This window comes from Aricia agestis, chromosome 15 (genome assembly GCF_905147365.1).
Source record: "Aricia agestis chromosome 15, ilAriAges1.1, whole genome shotgun sequence".
Taxonomy (NCBI): Eukaryota; Metazoa; Arthropoda; class Insecta; order Lepidoptera; family Lycaenidae; genus Aricia; species Aricia agestis.
In genome coordinates, this window is record NC_056420.1 from 1,533,300 (window position 1) to 1,553,277 (window position 19,978).

General features: G+C 40.0%; 1 protein-coding gene across 1 annotated transcript; it reads right to left on the minus strand.

Moving 5' to 3' along the window:
• Positions 1-92: 92 nt before the first annotated feature.
• On the minus strand, positions 93-19,594 carry LOC121734113 (Bloom syndrome protein homolog). The gene is made up of 21 exons (XM_042124530.1): positions 19,367-19,594; positions 18,896-18,972; positions 16,681-16,724; positions 16,456-16,596; positions 16,044-16,274; positions 13,373-14,528; positions 13,027-13,182; positions 12,578-12,690; positions 10,976-11,154; positions 9,730-9,895; positions 9,084-9,208; positions 8,342-8,501; positions 7,444-7,636; positions 6,886-7,070; positions 6,433-6,578; positions 4,570-4,704; positions 3,617-3,775; positions 2,549-2,739; positions 1,717-1,885; positions 1,367-1,485; positions 93-951 (listed from the first exon to the last, which is right to left on the minus strand). Exons 1-21 carry the CDS (start codon positions 19,459-19,461, stop codon positions 863-865), a joined length of 4,029 nt encoding a protein of 1,342 aa, XP_041980464.1. The 5' UTR covers positions 19,462-19,594; the 3' UTR covers positions 93-862.
• Positions 19,595-19,978: the final 384 nt, after the last annotated feature.

Consider the following 19,978-nt stretch of genomic DNA (forward strand, 5'->3'; position numbering starts at 1 on the left):
TTAAGGTTAAACCGCACTAGACGCCACACTTCACTTCGATAAAACTGACGTTTTAAAACGTCAGTTTTACGTTTTTAGTGTCGCATACACTAAAAACGTAAAACTGACGTTTTAAAACGTCAGTTTTATCGAAGTGAAGTGTGCAATTTAAACTTTATTGGAAATAAATATTTCATTCGTCTATGCAATTAAATATTTAATGGACCGACCTGCAGTATTTTTAGGAGCTAGAAATATCCATTAAATTAAATAATAATATCACAAATTACAAAATAAATTAATTCTAAATTGAAACAAATAATAGTAATAAAAGTTAACTGCTAATAACCTAAGAACATCACATTAATATTTACAATAATTATAATAAAGATGAAACAATATGATCAAGACCACGAAGCCAAATAATAATTTATTTATTTTTAAATTTTGTTATTGTATCGATATTGTTAAGTGCCTATACATAAGTTGAGGTAGCGCCGTCAAAATCATAATTCAAAGAAGTTAGGCATACATAAGTATATTATTTGTGTGCTTTTTTAAAGTTTTATGAGTAGAAACAATTGTAGCATATCTGCAGGATCAGAAAATATATCAGCATTGATTCACTTGAATGGTCCTCATGTTAAGTAAGCCACAAGTAAACTCCGTCGCTTTATGAATAGCAGTGATCGGCAAACTTTTAGCCGGCAAGAGCCGGAGATGAGTAAATAAAATAGGCAGGCGACATTTGTAATATCAATATTAATTCTTGAATCAATATTAATTTTGATATTTATAACTCACATTCGCGGGCCGCGGTTTACCAACCCTAACGTACAGTGTGAAGTTAGTCAAAAGTAATTTGCGTGTGAAGTAAGTCACGTTAGAAGTTGAGTTTGGAGCCGCCGAAGACTCCAGGCCTTGTGTTAGCGCGCGGCACCGGCATGCTGCCTAGACCAGTCGTACTCGCACCTGAAATTATTATAGAAAACTCTATAAAGCACGTAGTACGTAGTTTGGTGCGGTTATGTTAATTTAATGTTAGTCGTGATCGTTTGGCTGGGTTTGTTGAAATTCTATTCGCCACCAGGTGCCGCGATGTAGCCTTAGGGTCTCTGGTGTCAAACTGCTGTCATATGTCACGATATAGCTGTCATGAGTCACGATATAGCTGACATGAGTCACGATATAGCTCTCATGTGTGATGTGTCACCATAATATTTGACCCTAAGGCTACACCGTGGCCCCTGGTGGCAAATATAATTCAACAATCCTCATTTGGTCTGTTTATGTCAAATCAGAGCAGTCAAACCCAGCCGACAGATCACGCATAACATTGAATTGACATAACCCGACCTTCAATATCTTCAATGGTACTTCCACTTACCAGCGTATCTAATAGGTCCCGGCGACGCCTTAGCCCCGCCCCGCCCCTTCCCCCGCGCCGCGCCCGCCGCCCCCCGCCACGCCTTCTTCTTAGCGGACGAAGTCTTGGTTCGCTTGTACCTACAAATTAGATTAATAATTATTAATTTATTTCAGGCTGCATAACATATTTACCAACATTCTAAATATCAAAGAAGATAAAAATGAATAATCAGAGGTAATAAGTAAAGACACACTGAGTACAAACTCAACTCACACTCAACTCACACCGGGGCAGAGTCTAAGCGACGCGTCATGTTTGCCGGGTCAGCTAGTTAGTATTATAAAGTCTATAATATGTACAAAACTCACTTCTTCCTGACCCCCCCTCGCGAGGTGCGGCCGCGGCGCGAGGAGCCCCGGCTGCTGCCCGAGCTCGCCGCACGCGCCACCTCCGCCCAGTCCGTGTCGGAGCCCGAGCCGTCGAAGTCCTGCGCCGCCGGCTCAGCCTCCAACTCGTCTTGGTACTGCATCAGGAGACCTGGAATTGTGTTAATTTTATAAAGGGAGACACTGAAAAAAGATAACTTGTTGGAACGAAGTTCCTTATCGCACGTTGCGAAAGGGGGCTAGACAGAAAAAAATAAGACGAAAACTCAACACAACGAAAAAAGCTGTTGGAAGCGGTAGCGCATGTTTCTCTCTCTGTCTCTTTTTTTTTCGCATTGAACAGTGTGGTGTAGCGACGATTTTTTTTAGTGTATACTTACAGGTTTTTTGTATGTATACTTACATAAGAAATAATAAACTGGAACTTCGTTCCATCTGGGTGTCCCTTGACACGTCTCGAGTTTTTTAAATTACGTATGAGTTGTTAGAATGTGAGGCAATTGTTATATGAATATTGAATATGTAGTCTCAATTTTTTTAATATTTTTTTCATCTGATTAGTAATTTTGATGATGCTTGGTCGCGTTACGTCAAACCCAGCCGAGTGCCGACAGATCACAACTAACACTAAATTGACAACGGCGATTGAAGTCCGTCAACTGTATTTGAATTAATTTCTTCGATGGTATGTTTGTGTACGTACTACGCACGCTGTTGCATGCGTAATTATACGTATGTGTTTGCGTATTCAAGTCCGCGTTTTATGTGCATGTATATACGTGATATCAACGTTTTTGTGTGCACGCGTACTCACCGCACTTTTCCACCGCATACGCAGAGGTTATCTTCAGCAGGTTGGCGCCGTATTTGTCGTAGTTGGCCCGCGTTATGTGAGGCAGGGCAAGTAATTCGTCAGGCCGCTCGGGCATTCGCGCCGCCATTGCTCGCAGTGCGGCTTGCGGAAGCACCGCCGCTAGAGACACGCCCCGAGCCGAACCCATCTCCCTGTAAAGACGTTAAATATACTCATATGAAATGATTTTCCACTTGTGGAATATACAGGGAGTAACAAAACTAAGCGATATATTAAGTATTATAATACTTTAGGATGTGTACGACGTACGTGTTCCTTATAGAGAGTTCACTGTGCAAGTAGCAACGCTGAAAGATTTTAAAAAAATCATGAATCTTGCCCATTCAAATCACAAAAAAAATTGCACACATACACGCCCTAAAGTATTATCACTTAGTTTTGTTACACCTTGTATATTTAATACTATATGACGCCCGCATCTCCGTTGCACCAAAATTAGTTTATCACGCGGGAACCGTAAAAAGTATTATATGTCCTTTCCCGGGACTCAAACTATCTCAATGCCAAATTTCAGCAAAATCGGTTCAGCGGTTTGAGCGTGAAGAGGTAACAGACAGACAGACGTAGACATACTTTCGCATTTATAATATTAGCATGGATCATCGCCTCCGTGGTCTAGTGGTATGGAGCGTGGCTCTTGACTCGGAGGTTGTGGGTTCGATTCCCGCGTTGGAACATGTTATTAAGTTTGGTTAGGACAATGCAGGCTAATCACCTGATTGTCTGACAAGTAAGATGGACATGTAAAAAGTCGGTCCTGCTCCTGATCTTTCGCCGGTCGTGTCGGTCTTCCGTCCCACTGGGTTATGAGAGTAAAGGAATAGAGAGTGCTCTTGTGTACTGCGCACACACTTGGGCACTATAAAATTACTCCTGCGTAGCTGGCCTGGTTTCAATGAAACCGGCCACCGCCACCGACTCCGGTGTGGGAGCTATTATATTAGCATGGATAAACAACGCAACTGTTTGAGGACTTAGCATCTCCCCCTACAAATCTGAGAACTGTACCTGCAGGCCTCAACCAGATCGGCGTAGCAGCGGTCCTCGAGCTGTTTGATGAGTCCGTTGATGGGCGTGTCCGGCTGATGCGTCGGCGCCGCCGTCTCCAACGTCGCCTTGCGCTCCACCTTCATGGGGAAAACTACGCGCAGGCCGCCTGACATGAGACTGGGAATATTCAATAACAATAAGGACCTGTTTCCTTTCACTTCCTGATAAGTGCCGGATAGGCTATCCACAACTTATTTGACAGCAGTGGCGTAACTATACTATCTGGGGCCCGTGGCAAATCAATGGGGCCCTATCAGTAAAAATCGTTCCGTTAACACATATATAACAATTAAAAATCTATTGTGTCTGCGATACCCACGATGGAGGTGTTAATAATAAAACCGTTAAGAATAAATGTATAAAAAAATTCTGACCCCACGGCCTCTTGGGCCGGGGCCCTTTTGGGTCGGGGGCACGTGGCATTTTGCCAGCCCTTCAATCCTACAGTTACGCCACTGTTTGACAGATAGAGTATGGAGTATCTGTCAGATTAGTTGTGGATAGCTAATCCGGTATTTATCAAGAAACAGCCCTTAAAAATTGTTTATTTGCAGAAAGTACCGTTATAATAGGTGTTACAATAGTCATACAGAGGTCTAGTCTTTCTACCTAATACTAGGCATGCAAATTTGAGAGCAATCACTGATTGTGTGCACAAAATAGTAGTTTTGATACATCTTAGGGTGTTGTTTTAACTGTAGATTCAATATCATGATTTTACCATCGAGGAAATTGATTCCTAGGCAGTTGACAGACCTACGTCATTTGGTAGGATTGTCAATTCAATTAAAGTCATAATCAGTCGGCTGGGTTTGACATAACTCGGCCAAAGTACGTAGGGCCCGCCTGGCTATGAATCAACTTCTCTGATAGTACCTAATTTAACATGAGCAATAAAGTATCTATCTAACCTGTCAACTTTAGGCCCAATAGTAGCGTAAGCGCTGGCTATATCGTTGCTGATGACAAGCCGCTCCGCCAGTAAACCACGCACCACCATCTGACGGAGTAGGCGTTGGGCGTCGCCGCGAGGCCACGCCTTACACCTGGCAACCAAAAATGTATATAATCGTTATCAACATAAATAACACTTGCGAATGCTGCTAATATTGACATGAAAAGCTGTTAAATACACGTCACATTTGCGTACGTATACGCTATGTAATGAAAATGGTACTCAAACTTTTTTGAGTAAGCCTTAGTAGAAGGTAGAAGGCCAAGGATGAGTTATTTAGTTGTAACTAATGTCAAAAAGATGATACGATTTTGGATTGTGTGCACGTGATGTTTAATTATGAAGTCAATAGTCATTATTTTTAGTTTTTTTTTAAATATAACATAATTAACTAGCTGTCCCGGAAAACGTTGTTTTGCCATATAAAGTATTTCCATATTATTTTACTGAAGTGACTGAATATTTTTATCCCTTCGCACAAACAAAGATCGCCGTCAGTCTCGAGTTGTAATAATTTACTTTTATTTATTTAACAAATGCACTTATCAATATAAAAAGTAGATGTTGTCCGATAATCCACCCTAGCCGATATGCTCGCTAAGATTCACGAAAGTCGGTCGGTATCAGCCGTTTCAGAGGAGTTCAAGTTTCAACCACGCACACCGTGACACGAGAATTTTATATATTAGATTAGCTTTTACACATACGAAGAACGACAGAGATAACATGATAGCTAACCCAACTAACTTTAGCCCCAAACTCCAAATAATATATCTCACCGGTCGAATATAGGGTCCGTCCGCAGCGCCGCCAGCCGCTGCTGCATGCTGCCCCGCAGCACCTCAGCGATGTGCAGCAGCGTGTACTTGCTGCTGTTGCATATACACCGCTTCAAGTAACAGATCTCACCGGCCGAATATAGGGTCCGTCCGCAGCGCCGCCAGCCGCTGCTGCATGCTGCCCCGCAGCGCCTCGGCGATGTGCAGTAACGTGTACTTGCTGGTGTTGCGTATACACCGCCTCAAGTAACAGATCTCACCGGTTGAATATAGGGTCCGTCCGCAGCGCCGCCAGCCGCTGCTGCATGCTGCCCCGCAGCGCCTCGGCGATGTGCAGTAACGTGTACTTGCTGGTGTTGCGTATACACCGCCTCAAGTAACAGATCTCACCGGTTGAATATAGGGTCCGTCCGCAGCGCCGCCAGCCGCTGCTGCATGCTGCCCCGCAGCACCTCAGCGATGTTCAGCAGCGTGTACTTGCTGGTGTTGCGTATACACCGCCTCAAGTAACAGATCTCACCGGTTGAATATAGGGTCCGTCCGCAGCGCCGCCAGCCGCTGCTGCATGCTGCCCCGCAGCACCTCAGCGATGTGCAGCAGCGTGTACTTGCTGCTGTTGCATATACACCGCTTCAAGTAACAGATCTCACCGGCCGAATATAGGGTCCGTCCGCAGCGCCGCCAGCCGCTGCTGCATGCTGCCCCGCAGCGCCTCGGCGATGTGCAGTAACGTGTACTTGCTGGTGTTGCGTATACACCGCCTCAAGTAACAGATCTCACCGGTTGAATATAGGGTCCGTCCGCAGCGCCGCCAGCCGCTGCTGCATGCTGCCCCGCAGCACCTCAGCGATGTGCAGCAGCGTGTACTTGCTGGTGTTGCGTATACACCGCCTCAAGTAACAGATCTCACCGGCCGAATATAGGGTCCGTCCGCAGCGCCGCCAGCCGCTGCTGCATGCTGCCCTGCAGCGCCTCGGCGATGTGCAGTAACGTGTACTTGCTGGTGTTGCGTATACACCGCCTCAAGTAACAGATCTCACCGGTTGAATATAGGGTCCGTCCGCAGCGCCGCCAGCCGCTGCTGCATGCTGCCCCGCAGCACCTCAGCGATGTGCAGCAGCGTGTACTTGCTGCTGTTGCGTATACACCGCACAATTAGCTTGCACTCCTCTGTTACATCCACTGGCTGAAATATATACGTTTGATGTTATAAATTAATAAAAACGTCTTTATTTAACACACAAGGTATAAAGCACGCCAACGACAACAACAATTGAACGCCATGACATGATAATTACTTTGTTTATTGCGGCACATGCGCCAAGAATTATACCGACGAAGACGGCCTTTGATTTATTAAGATATGGCTGTTAGCTCCTCCCCTCTCTTTACTAATTAGTTATTTATGTTCCACCCATGTAACTTATCTTTTTCCCTCTTTTTCTCTTCCCCCTCTCTCTCCCTCTAACTCTCTCTCTCTCTCTCCACTGTACCTTGTAGTCAATGGGGGCGCGGCAGGTGTCGCAGGGGGGGCTGCACCGCTCGCGCGGGTACCGCTCGCCGAGGTACGCCAGCACCTGCGCGCGCCGGCACTCGGTCACGCCCTCGCACACCTCCACCATGCGCAGCAGGTTGTCTTCGTGCACGCGCCGCGCCTCCGCCGTGCTGTTGCGCTCCACTGGAATCACATGTCATTTGAGTACGCCACGCCCACATAAGCACGGCATATGCCATATGCCACTATAATCAGGCGTTACGCATAGGCATGCGTTACAGCACCTCCCTCATTTCCCACACTGCCTATGCATACACTAGCTCATTAAATATTAAATAACAATTATAACACGACCATAATATAGGTCCGTCGCATGACATCATATAATTAATACATAGTAATTAGTAACTTCCTACTTTTTTAACTGTCTTTTAAAAAATCCAGTCCCCAAACACTTATAATTTCGTACTTACATACAAACCTACAATGCTTCGCGACCAGACTTTTTTAATGTCACCAAGAAGTCCTCAATCAATTTATTCAAACCATAACTCACTCTCAAACAGTCTTCTATATCGCACAGCGTCCCCGTAGCTGTAGTACAGGATACAGGAGGCGGGCAGACCGTCGCGGCCTGCGCGCCCCGCCTCTTGGTAATATCCCTCTACGGACCGCGGCATGCTGTGGTGAATCACGAAGCGCACGTCCGCCTTGTCTATGCCCATGCCGAACGCTATCGTCGCGCAGATCTGAAATAGACCGTAATTTGTAGGACACAGGACACAGAGTATTTAATTATAAAACAGCACTTCGGACCGCGGTTTGCTATGATAAACTATGGACTGCGGGGCTAAAATGGTCACATTTAGCAATTCCTCTCAATCAATTCAGCAAATGAATTGTCAAAACTGTCAAACTGACAATTAATGTCCAATTAGTATGTATTACTAGACATGAATTGCAATTTTGCGATTTAAAAAAATAATAATCAGATTGTGATTCATAATATTATGATTCTTCCAAAGCGACCGTTTTAGCCCTGCTGGTTTTATATAATCGGCGGTATTCATTAATATTCATAAATAAAATTATTTTGATTTTGTATTTAAGTGTGAACTTTCTTCTTCTAGCTTTATAAGCTTTTCATTATATGCATATTACATATTACAGGGATTAAAAATCATCCCCATTCCCAAGGTTTGTACTTCCTTCCTCATACTAAATTCCATCCAAATGGGGCATATCACGATACCGTGATAATATTGATGGTGTAATAGGCCGTATCGCAGTATCGCGATAATACAGAAAATTTAGAAATCTTTAAATCCACGCGATACTCAGGGGGCTTGGCTTCAATATTGAAATGCAAGCGATCTCAATCAGTTCAACGCTTTCGCTTGATGCAATAACACACAGACAGACTTTCTCATTCGTAATAATATCACAATACTTACCACTCTAAACTTATCAGCGACCCACGAAGCCTGCACCTCTTCCCTCTTCCGGTCTGTGAGACCCGCGTGGTATGGGACCGCGGGGATGCCCACCTTCCTCAGGTCAACTGATAGAGCCTCGCACTCCTTGCGCGAGAGACAGTAAACTATGCCCGAGTCGCTGGAACAATATTGATTTGTTTTAAAATCTTCATCAAAATCATCATATGAAGATCGCTAGAAAAGTCATCTTAAAAATCAATAGTAAATGTTGATTCTGCTAAGTAATCTTACAATAATACAGGGCCCGTACCATGAAACGGTTTTGAGACTCAAACAATCGGACGAGAATGCCACGTCTTGCTCTAGCAACGTCATTTCACATTTGTTAGAGTAGGACGTAACATTCTCGTACGATTGTTTGAGTCTCAAAACCGTTTCGTGGTACGGGCCCAGTTTCGACGCAATCTTCGTCAAATGTAAACATGACTGTGTACACATGTGTGTTCTGAATGAACAAATCTTTATAATAACAAGACTAAGTCAATATTACTTATAATTATTCAATGACAATAGTTTGAAAACCATATTCTGAAATTTTAATGAAGATTTTAAAATATTTTATTTATTTAAACTTAAGAAATCATTAAACCTCTATGAGTACGGCCGTAAGCTGATTTCTTTAAATGGACAAGTTAAAACATAGAACATAGATTATTCGAATGCAGTGATATTTAGCTTTATTTAAAAAACATATTCATACCTAAAGAATTTCTGCTTGATGAGTTTTCCGATTTCTTGGTTGACACTTTTGGGTTTCTTCTCCAATATTGTGTAGGACAGATTAGGTCGGTTAAAGCTGCTCAGGAACCATTTGCATTTTGTGACCTGTTGAAAATAATGGAGGAGTAAATAAGTGTATAAACATTAAGAATTATTGTGGCAGTCTGTGTTAAGGTTAATCATGGATTATCTCTCTCGTTCTTAAGGCGTTCACTGCGTTAAGCGTGCGCCCGGCGCGGCCACCCGCGAGGCGTGCTTGTTTTATATCATCCCATAGAGCAGCGCTGCGTTGAGGCAGGTCAGTCCGTATGGTGCGGGCGCCTGCGCCGGGCAGCCGCACCGGGCACACGCTCGACGCAGCGAACGCCCTTAGTATTTATGAAAAAAAATTTGCATGATAATTTAAACTGGTAACAGTGTGCAAATGTGATTATTATTGGACTATCTCGTCACTTTCACATCAACATTCAACAAACAAGATTAATAAGTAATGGTGTGCTTTGTCGGAACGGTCGTTTAAGACTTTACAACGTATTATGCAATACAATCCGGCTTACATCCAAATATGCCTACATTTTAAGTATGCTGTGTGCCTGTCTATATGTGTGTGTGTGTGGTGTACGCACCCGCAGCTGATGCAGTATGTCGGTGCGCACGCGCGGCGTGGCGGTGGCGGTGAGGGCCATGAGCGCGGCGGCGGGGAAGCGCGACCGCAGCACGCCCAGCCGCTTGTAGTCAGGCCGGAAGTCGTGGCCCCACTGCGACACGCAGTGAGCCTCGTCTATCACGAACCTGGGGGTGGAGATACACATTACACTTATATTGGACGTTATTTTCACAAAAATAAAAAGACCGAACTACAGGGTAATGCAAAATGGCAAAGCAAGACTTAGCATGCGTGTATGCACGAACTTAGTGCGTATAAAGGTGTGCGCGAACGCACTTATGTACGCACACGTACAAGCTAGTTAGCAAACGAAATTTACCTGACGATTTTCCACCGTTAGTACCGCGTAGATTGAGCAGCGACTCTCGTGTAGCAGAGTAAACAGAACTAACAAGTAGGCTGACTCAGAAGAGAATTCGAAATTTATACGTTTGACGGGCGTCATATCGGCCGGCACTCGCCGTACTTGCGTTATTAAGTATTGTGAAACCGTTTAAGTCGAGGTACTATTTAGTTCTTTCCCGCTGATCTTCTCCGGACGTATAGAAGCTTTAGTAGCGGCTCGCGGCCCGACAGCTTGTAGTCTCGCATATTTGAGTACGCGTACGTACCTAAATGCGTATACCATCGAGGATATTGATTCCTAGGCAGACGGGCTTACGTCATTTGGTCGACGTAATGCGTATGCCAATGTTAGCTGTCATCGGTCTGATGGGTTTGAGAATAACGCGACCAAATTACGTAGATCCGCCATCGGCCTAGGAATCAACTTCTCTGATAGTACTATCTTTATTCACCCCCGCGAGTACAGCGTATCCAACATCGCCTGGAACTTGGGTGAACCGCTGATCTTCTCCAGAGTCACGTAGAGCAGCTTGAGCAGCGGCTCGCGTGTAGCTTGTGGTAGACGCATATTTGAGTAGGTACGTACCTAAACGCGTATAGTGTATAGTGTATACGTATACGTGCACGTACGGACTCGTAAATTTACTCACCTTGCGAGCTTCCTCCGCGAGTACAGCGTATCCAATATCGCCTGGAACTTGGGTGAACCGCTGATCTTCTCCAGAGTCACGTAGAGCAGCTTGAGCAGCGGCTCGCGTGTAGCTTGTGGTAGACGCATATTTGAGTAGGTACGTACCTAAACGCGTATAGTGTATAGTGTATACGTATACGTGCACGTACCGACTCGTAAATTTACTCACCTTGCGAGCTTCCCCCGCGAGTACAGCGTATCCAACATCGTCTGGAACTTGGGTGACCCGCTGACCTTCTCCGGAGTGACGTACAGCAGCTTGAGCAGCGGCTCGCGGGTCGACAGCTTGTGGTAGATCTCGTCCGCCTGAGCCAGGGTCACGTCGCCACTTAGGTGCGCCGCCGGGATCTAGATTTATTTGACTGTTATTTTATTTATAAAATAAAGGGGCAAACGAGCAAACGTGTCATCTGATGGAAGGCAACTACCGTCGCCCATGGACTCTCGCAACATTAGAAGAGCTGCAGGAAGTTACTACGGAAACTTAGTATGGAATTACGTTTTCAAATACATCACGTTATTTTTTATGGAATAACGAGCTGTTGCCCGCGACTTCATCCGCGTTAACATAGTATAATAACAAAGATGGATAGTTTTCTCCTTTTTGTTTTTGTGGTTCCCTATACAAAGGGTAAAAACGGACCCTATTTAAGCAAACGTCAAACGCAAACTTCAATAAACTTTCATGTTTCTAACTCAAGAAATGACGGACTTTCATTGAAACTTTCTACCCCAATTTCACCCCCTTGGGGGTAGAATTACCAGAAACACTTAAATACGTATCCATTCATTTTTAATCAGTAGCACAAAAATAAAGTTTAATGTTTCTAACTCAAGAAATGACGGACTTTCATTCAAACTTTCAACTCCAATTTCACCCCCTTGGGGGTAGAATTTCTAAAAACGCTTAAATACCTATCCATTCATTTTTAATCAGCAGTCCAAAAATAAACTTTCATGTTTCTAACTTAAGAAATGACGGACTTTCATTTAAACTTTCAACCCCTATTTCACCCCCTTGGGGGTAGAATTTTCAGAAACGCTTAAATACGTATCCATTCAGAAACGCTTAAATACGTATCCATTAAATACGTATCCAATCATTTTTAATCAGTAACCCAAACATAAATTTTCATGTTTCTAACTCAAGAAATAACGGAGTTTCATTCAAACTTTCAACCCCAATTTCACCCCCTTGGGGGTAGAATTTCCAAAAACGCTTAAATACGTGTCCATTCATTTTTAATCAGTAACCCAAAAATAAAGTTTCACGTTTCTAACTCAAGAAATGACGGACTTTCATTAAAACTTTCAACCCTTATTTCACCCCCTTCGGGGTAAAATTTTCAAAATTCCTTCCTTAATCCTTAGTGGGTGTCTACTTAATAAAACAACCCTACTCACCAAATTTCGTGGCTGTAACTTTTACAGTTTTTGCTCAGCAATGATGAATCAGTCAGTCAGTCAGTCAGTCAGGACATGTAATTTTATTAGTATATAGATCTGTTTGGTCTCTATTCCATAGGGAGAATTAGGCTGTTTACACACTGCGGCGCGATCATGGTCCGACTAGTCTCGTATGTTTGTTGAAAATTGCTGTACCGCTAGGCGGCGGCGCCGTGTGAAAAGAGCCCATAGAAATACAAGGATGAGTCGCGGCCGCCGCGGTGGCGGTGCCGCTGCTGTGCGCCGCGTGTGTAATCACGCTTAGTGACCATCGAAACTTCCTTCATTATATTTTTTAAGAATACCTTTAGAAGGCAAAACTTACATCGAGAGACAAAAGTTTGTTCACTTGGTCCAAAATGAGAGACTTCAATGGTGATATTACTATCGTGACTCCAGGCGTCAAAATGGCCGGCAACTGGTAGCATAGTGACTTACCTAAAAAAATAATTAATAAGCAACTATGTATTAAGAATAAACAGCATACAACGTGGATAACGGATAACTTGTATAAAAACTCTTTGTATGAAACATTACAAAAATCATTTGAAACGTAAACAAGGCAATAACATTTTATAAGAAACATAATATGCGATAGTAGTTTTAATGGGTAAACATGTCAAATCTGGTAGGCACCAGATTTCAACGTTAAATTATGAATAAATCAAATAAATACTACTAAAAATGATTGTAGCTAGAAATCAAATACAAAAAAAAACTATTTCAAAGTTTGTTAATTAAAAATCTTGCTAGGTTACAAATGCTACAACTTACCTCCACCAGTGGGCATAAGCACAAAACAGTCATGACCTAGTAGCGTAGCGTTTATAACTTGTAGCTGGTTGGGTCGAAAGGATTTTAGACCGAATTTCTCTCTGAACATTTCCATCATGAGAGACGAGTGTGGAAAGTGGAAGCCGTCGAATTCGCCTACAAAGAGGAGTAGCACAAGGCTAAATACTAGGTCCAGTTAAGTTTAAAGTGAATAAATAGGAAATTAGGAAATTATTTGGAGAAGATATTGGTCAAGAAAGTGTTATTATTAAATGTTTAAAGTTATAATTATATAGAAAAATGTTTTAAGAATTTATTACAAACATCATTTTCATAACTTTTGTACCTGTAATCCCATCATTTTGTGTGCCTACATGGAAATCTCCAATACCCTCGTATTTTGGTTCAGTTTCATTAACTGTTGTGTCCATCAAATTGACGGTTTTGGTTTCAATGTTTCCTACGTTTTTCTTACTATGCCCTTTATTTTCGATATTGCTTATTTCATTTTCCACAACCGCTATACTGTCTTCAAAATCTTGAGGATTATATTCCGGCCATCCATCATCATCAATTTCTATATCTTTATCGTTAATTTTAACTGTATTACTAGAACAGGGTAGTGAGTCACTTAAATTTATTACACTACATTGAGAGTTATTAAGCATTATATCAGTCTCGTCGTCCATATCTATAGGTACTTCGTAATCATCAATATTGTCTATGTCATCACTTGTTCTGTCATCAGTAGCTGCAATTGTATAAGAATCATCACCCATGAATGAGGTTTTACTTAGCTGGGGTGTTTGTAAGAGAAGAGAGCTATTTTGCAATGGCACAGTTTTAGGTTTTTCTTCATTGCTAATAGGCTGTAATCTAAGAGATGCATTTTTTATTCTTTCTACAGTACTAGAAGGCACATCTTGGACTATTGTTTTATCTTCAATAGACTTTGTTGGTCTTTTGAAAACAAACTTGCCTTTGCTACTGTTTGCCTCAGATGTATTTAACTCACCATCTGTGTCGTTATTCGAATTGACAGAATCATTACAAGGGGAGAACATATTGAAGGATAGTGATTTCTTGGATGTGGCTTCTAACTGTAAGGCCTTATTTACAGGGACCATTTCTGGTGTAGATGTTTCCATCTGCTTTATTTTCAATTTTTCCATAGCTATATTTGTTTTAGAACTTGTTGCTAATAAATCAAAATCATCAAGATCACTGTCAACATTTGGCAATAAGGACTGGCTGTCTTCGCTTTCCCTGGATTGATTTAACGAATCATTTAAACTCTTAGGTTTATTTTTCTGCTGTTTAATAATAGATTTCAATTTGGCATTTAAGTAATTTATTTTGCAGTACGTCTTTTTATCGTATCCGGGAAATTTCTCTTTAATACAATTTGGTATCCTCCTAAATGCATCACTTACTTTTTCTAATAATTCTATATACATATCTTTGCATTCCTCAACATCATTTGCATCCAAACTGTCTTTGTTCTGTGGAGGGTAATAAAATTGTTACATTGTGACAATCATTGCAAAGCAATTAATTTATAAACAGATAGGAGATAACTTGTGTTGGTTATGCCAATTTCAGCCAGTAAATCATTAATTTACTGGCAATGTTTCTCCTTTAATCAATCAATTTGTTTCTCTGATGATTCAAAGACATTTTATTGATTGATGACATGACATGACATTGATTTTGTTGTGTCATAATGTTGTCTATGTCGTAGGATGATTTGATAAATCGGATTATCGCGAAAATTCTAAGGACTTCGCGAAAACACGGATAATTAGACAATGGTGATTACATTTTTCAACCTTATTGACAAAAGGTCGTGTTTTCTCGAAAACGCGAGTCGCCATAGTAAGATTGCGAAATTAATCGTTAGTTATTATCGAAAAAAAAACTGATTGGTCGGTTTAAGCGCCCCACAACAACATCTTCTCTGATTGGTTAAAGACTTGACGATTTAAATGTCAATTCATTGTCACGACTTGTTTTTATTTTTGTGGTCGTTTTTGTAAGCGAGCTAGCAGTTTTTGATATTTTTAATGTGTGTAAAATTGCAGTTGGACTTGAAAAATAGTGCAAAAAGTTATCTAAAAGTGTGTCTGTAAATACAAAATGACTGATACAAGACTTGAAATTAGTGCTGCAAGTTCAACAGATCCAGAAACTAATTCTGAGGTTATGGTTGAGATAAGAAAAAGGTTAAATAAAAAGTAAAGTTCCTATGAAGAGGCATTGTCATTTCTTACCCTTTATAATTCTATGGTGTACCTCAAAGATACATTTTTTTTTAATGAAATAAGGGGGCAAACGAGCAAACGGGTCACCTGATGGAAAGCAACTTCCGTCGCCCATGGACACTCGCAGAATCAGAAGAGCTGCAGGTGTGTTGCTGGCCTTCTAAGGGGTAATAGGGGAGGGTAGGGAAGGGAATAGGGGAGGGTACGGAAGGGAATAGGGGTGGGTACGGAAGGGAATAGGGGTGGGTACGGAAGGAAATAGGGGAGGGTAGGGAAAGGAAGGTAGGGAAGGTAGGGGATTGGGCCTCCGGTAAACTCACTTACTCGGCGAAACACAGCGGAAGCGCTGTTTCACGCCGGTTTTCTGTGAGGACGTGGTATCTCTCCGGTCGAGCCGGCCCATTTGTGCCGAAGCATGGCTCTCCCACGTCAAAAACATATAAAAAAAGAGAGTAACCAATCAGAATAAGAGTTGGCCAGTAAGCAAAAATCAAGCCAATCAGCGTTAAGAATGTGCAACGTTACTAAGGCAACTCGCGTTTTCGCAAAAAACCTAACTTTTTTTAGAAAAATTTAAAAATATAAACAACATTATCTAATTATTCGTGTTTTCGCGAAGTCCCTAGAATTTTCGCGATAATCCGATTTATCAAATCGTCCTACGACATCTACAAGAAAGAACATGCCTTGTCCAGTTTTATGTGTGTGTTTGGTGTGTGTGTTCATTATAAGGTATATTTTATTTATTCATCTTACCTTTTTAAGAATTGGACAGTTCAAAATGTTTGACAGACATCCAGATATTGTATGATCAAGCTGTAAATTTTTCAATGGATCATTATCTTTGACCGGACTCGTCTTTTTTGGCGATACTTTACTTCTCTCTTTTGGTTCGGTGGGAGGTTTCTGTGGTGATGGACTTTCATTTATTCTTATAGATCTATTTGCATCTTTTGTTTTGTTAATTGGAGAGTTAGAGAAATCGTCCTGAAAGAATTTTATTTAAAAATTATTTTGCACAGGAAACTTTTACATGCATTATTCTATTTCTTTAAATATTTATAGTATAATTGAACACACATACAATAAGATTGTACAATTGAACTCTATGGAGTTCAATTTTATAAATGAGTCCAGTAATGGCAATATTAAATAATACATTTCTTACCACTTCCATGACATCTGAATCATTTCTAGCAATACCAAATTTATTGCTTTTTATTTTAGTGTCAATGTTTTTTGCTGGTTTATCAATTTGTTTAAAAGTTAGTATACTAGGAGATTCTGAATTTGATTTTGTACTGAAAGGCTGTGGATCAAAATATTAGGATTATTACAGTTGTTATTTTTTTTTTTTGTATAAAACAAATTGAAGATCATATTTTATACTCACAGACTTCTGTTCATTGTCTGTCCCCTTTTTGAAAGGAGGTGTAACTGTGGGATAAAATTATAGAATAGTTGAATTACATCGATATACTATTATAAAATAGTTGAATTACATAATATCTTCATAATATTATAATGAGAACCAATAGGCAGCACCTTCAAGAATTTTATTTGGCTTTAAGACTTGGTGATTATAGTTTAATCATAGTTTGCTTTAAAATAGGCTACTTGACCTATTTTTTTTCTTCATGCTAATCACTTTTTAATCATTCATTTTCACAAAAAAAACTAATATTTTAATATTTCACACAGTAGAAACCCATTAAAATGTTGATTGAAAAATATGCCTTATAAATGGCGCCGAAAACACTGTCCGCCATAGTGTGACGTCATACATTTCGTATTTTAAACTCTTTTTAATGAACATTTTTTATGTGCTAAATGTACGAGTCTAAGTATTACATTATCATTCATATATGATCTATGATCATATATAGGATCCAATATCATTTGATCATATGTGCGAATTACACTATCATATATCATTGATCCTATTTTACGTCATATGTGGTTTCAATAGCCAATGGAGAGCACTAACGCTGACAGGTATTGACGTCAGGGTTACTAGATCTCAGAGAATTCGATTTGTCAAAAGACATCGTCATTTTTAATATGGCTTGTTTTTTGTTATTTCAGCAAGATTATCTAAGTATATAATTAGAAAAATAATTACATTACATTATTTGGAACATATTAACGAACAAGAAATTAAAAACTCTTTTTTATATTAAATAACTGGCAACACCTATTTCTATGACCGTATTGGATCCAATCTCTCAGCAAATGTCAAAAATCTTTGATCAAGGAAGAAATGAATCATATGTCTATATTACATTATCCAATATCATTGACTCAATGATCTCGGATCCAATATATATAATAATAATAATAATAGCTCCCACACCGATTTCGGTGACGGTGGCCGGTTTCATTGAAACCAGGCCAGCTACGCAGGAGTAATTTTATAGTGCCCAAGTGTGTGCGCAGTACACAAGAGCACTCTCTAATCCTTTTACTCTCGTAACCCAGTGGGACGGAAGACCGACACGACTGGCGAGAGATCTGGCGCAGGACCGACTTTTTACATGCCCATCCGACGCATGGATCATCTTACTTGTCAGACAATCAGGTGATCAGCCTGCATTGTCCTAACCAAACTTGGAAATAACATGTTTCCAACGCGGGAATCGAACCCACGACCTCCGAGTCAAGAGCCGCGCTCTGTACCACTAGACCACGGAGGCGTTCAATCCAATATATATGATTATCTAATATCCCCCTATAAGTGCCCAAAAATTATAAAAGAATTAAATAAGAAATTAGAAATCATTTGTAATGTTGAAAACTTTTAGAGAAAAGTTTTGGCCCATTCATTTCCCGTCTACAATAAATGGAGATAATATATAAAACTGATGTTTTATTTGAATTATTCAAGAAAATATATTTTACAAATCTTTCTAGGCTGCACAAATATACTTATATTTAACAAGCGCGATAAATAAAAGGTATTAAATTACGAGTCTGATGACGTCACATCCAAATCAGAAGTACCGCAAAAGCGTTTTCCTCGGTACAAATCCTATTTTCATAAAATCATATTCTCAAAATTGACTTTGTTTATTAATCATAAGCTTTTATTTCATAACAAGGGTAACAAGGGAAATACGGTTTCCTAGGCCAAGTTCTACTAGAAAAATGCATTTGTTCAATGAAATTGAATATAGGTCAAGTAGCCTATTGTTATCTCATTAATCCCTCGATCGCAGATTCTTGAAAATCTATTGTTATTCTATTGTTATCGCGGTCAAATTCGACTGCTTGGGAGTTGAAAGGGTAATATATTTCTACCAATAAACTACAAAAATTACAAAAGATATTTATATATACCACACAAAAATAGGAAAACGGCTACTTTTAAGTTTTAACATGATTATAAAAACTAAATGTTGCCCACTTTCTTTGTAGCATTAATTGTACGAGAACCATATATTTTGTCAGGAGAGATCCTTTGTCCTCTCCCAGAACTCAATCTCTAGGCAAAATTTGATGAATTTTTTTGTATCTATCTGTCTGTTGAATCTTTAAGCTTAAGCTTAAGACAGAGAGATACACTTTTGAATTTATAATATTAGTAAGAACTAAGAATTAATAGCACTTACATGATGTTTGGTTACTTGTTCTTGTCTTCCAAACAAACTTTGACTTCTTCTCGGACTCATTGTCTTTAGTATTATTGCTATAACAACATATATGGGATGATGAAAGCAATAGAAACACTTTGAACTAATCTATTTTAGAACGTTTAACATAATACATTTTAAATCCTGTTCGCTAAACAATTCTAAAAAGTTACTAACCACCATACTCAGAGACATTTAATTGTGATCAACCTTTAATTTAATGAAGAGTTTGATATAGTTTTTATTCATAGGTTTGATAGATAATGTATGGGGCTTATGTCAAAATTTTGAATTAATTACATTTAAGTAATTAATGTTCCACTCTGAGTGCGGCAGTTAGTCCATAATTTCAGGTTAGTTTATTTAAAAAATAACAATAATTACTGCATACATTCGATCGTTCTACTCATGAGGTAGGCTTAGGTATCTTATTGAATACAAAAAGCTTACCTAGTCCCTTGTTTAACTAAACTAGGTTTAGATTTTTGAAGAAAACGTTCCATAGAACCTTGTTTACCAGATACTGCCGATTTCTTTGTATCCATTTCTTTTCAGAGTGCATCAAATTATTTATATAATATCAGCATTAATACCTCCACTTTTCTGTGTTTTAATTCTAATAATAATAGCTTTTATTTAAATTTATTTTTTGAATTTTTGCCTTTTGTGCTCACTTTCTTTGACATCTGATAATGACAGTTAAATTTTTTTTTCTTATTATGGCGCTCGGATTTTTAAACATGGCTAGTGTCAAGTAAAATATGGCGGGGAAAAAAATATTCGTAAAAAGTTTACAAAATTTAAAGTCGTTTTTTAAGATTATCGTCAAGTCGAAAGTCTAGTAAATGTCTAAAAAGTAGTCAGTAAAGTCAACAAGTCAAGTCAGTTGTTTTAGTAAAGTGGTAGACCCTTTATTAAAACTTTCGATGGAGTTTTGGAGGGAACACAAAATAGTAAGTTTCTTGAAGTTGTATCACTTGCCCACCCTTTTATACATGACATCGAATATAATTTAATGGTTAATATTCTACCAACATTATACATTAAAAACCGAAATAACAT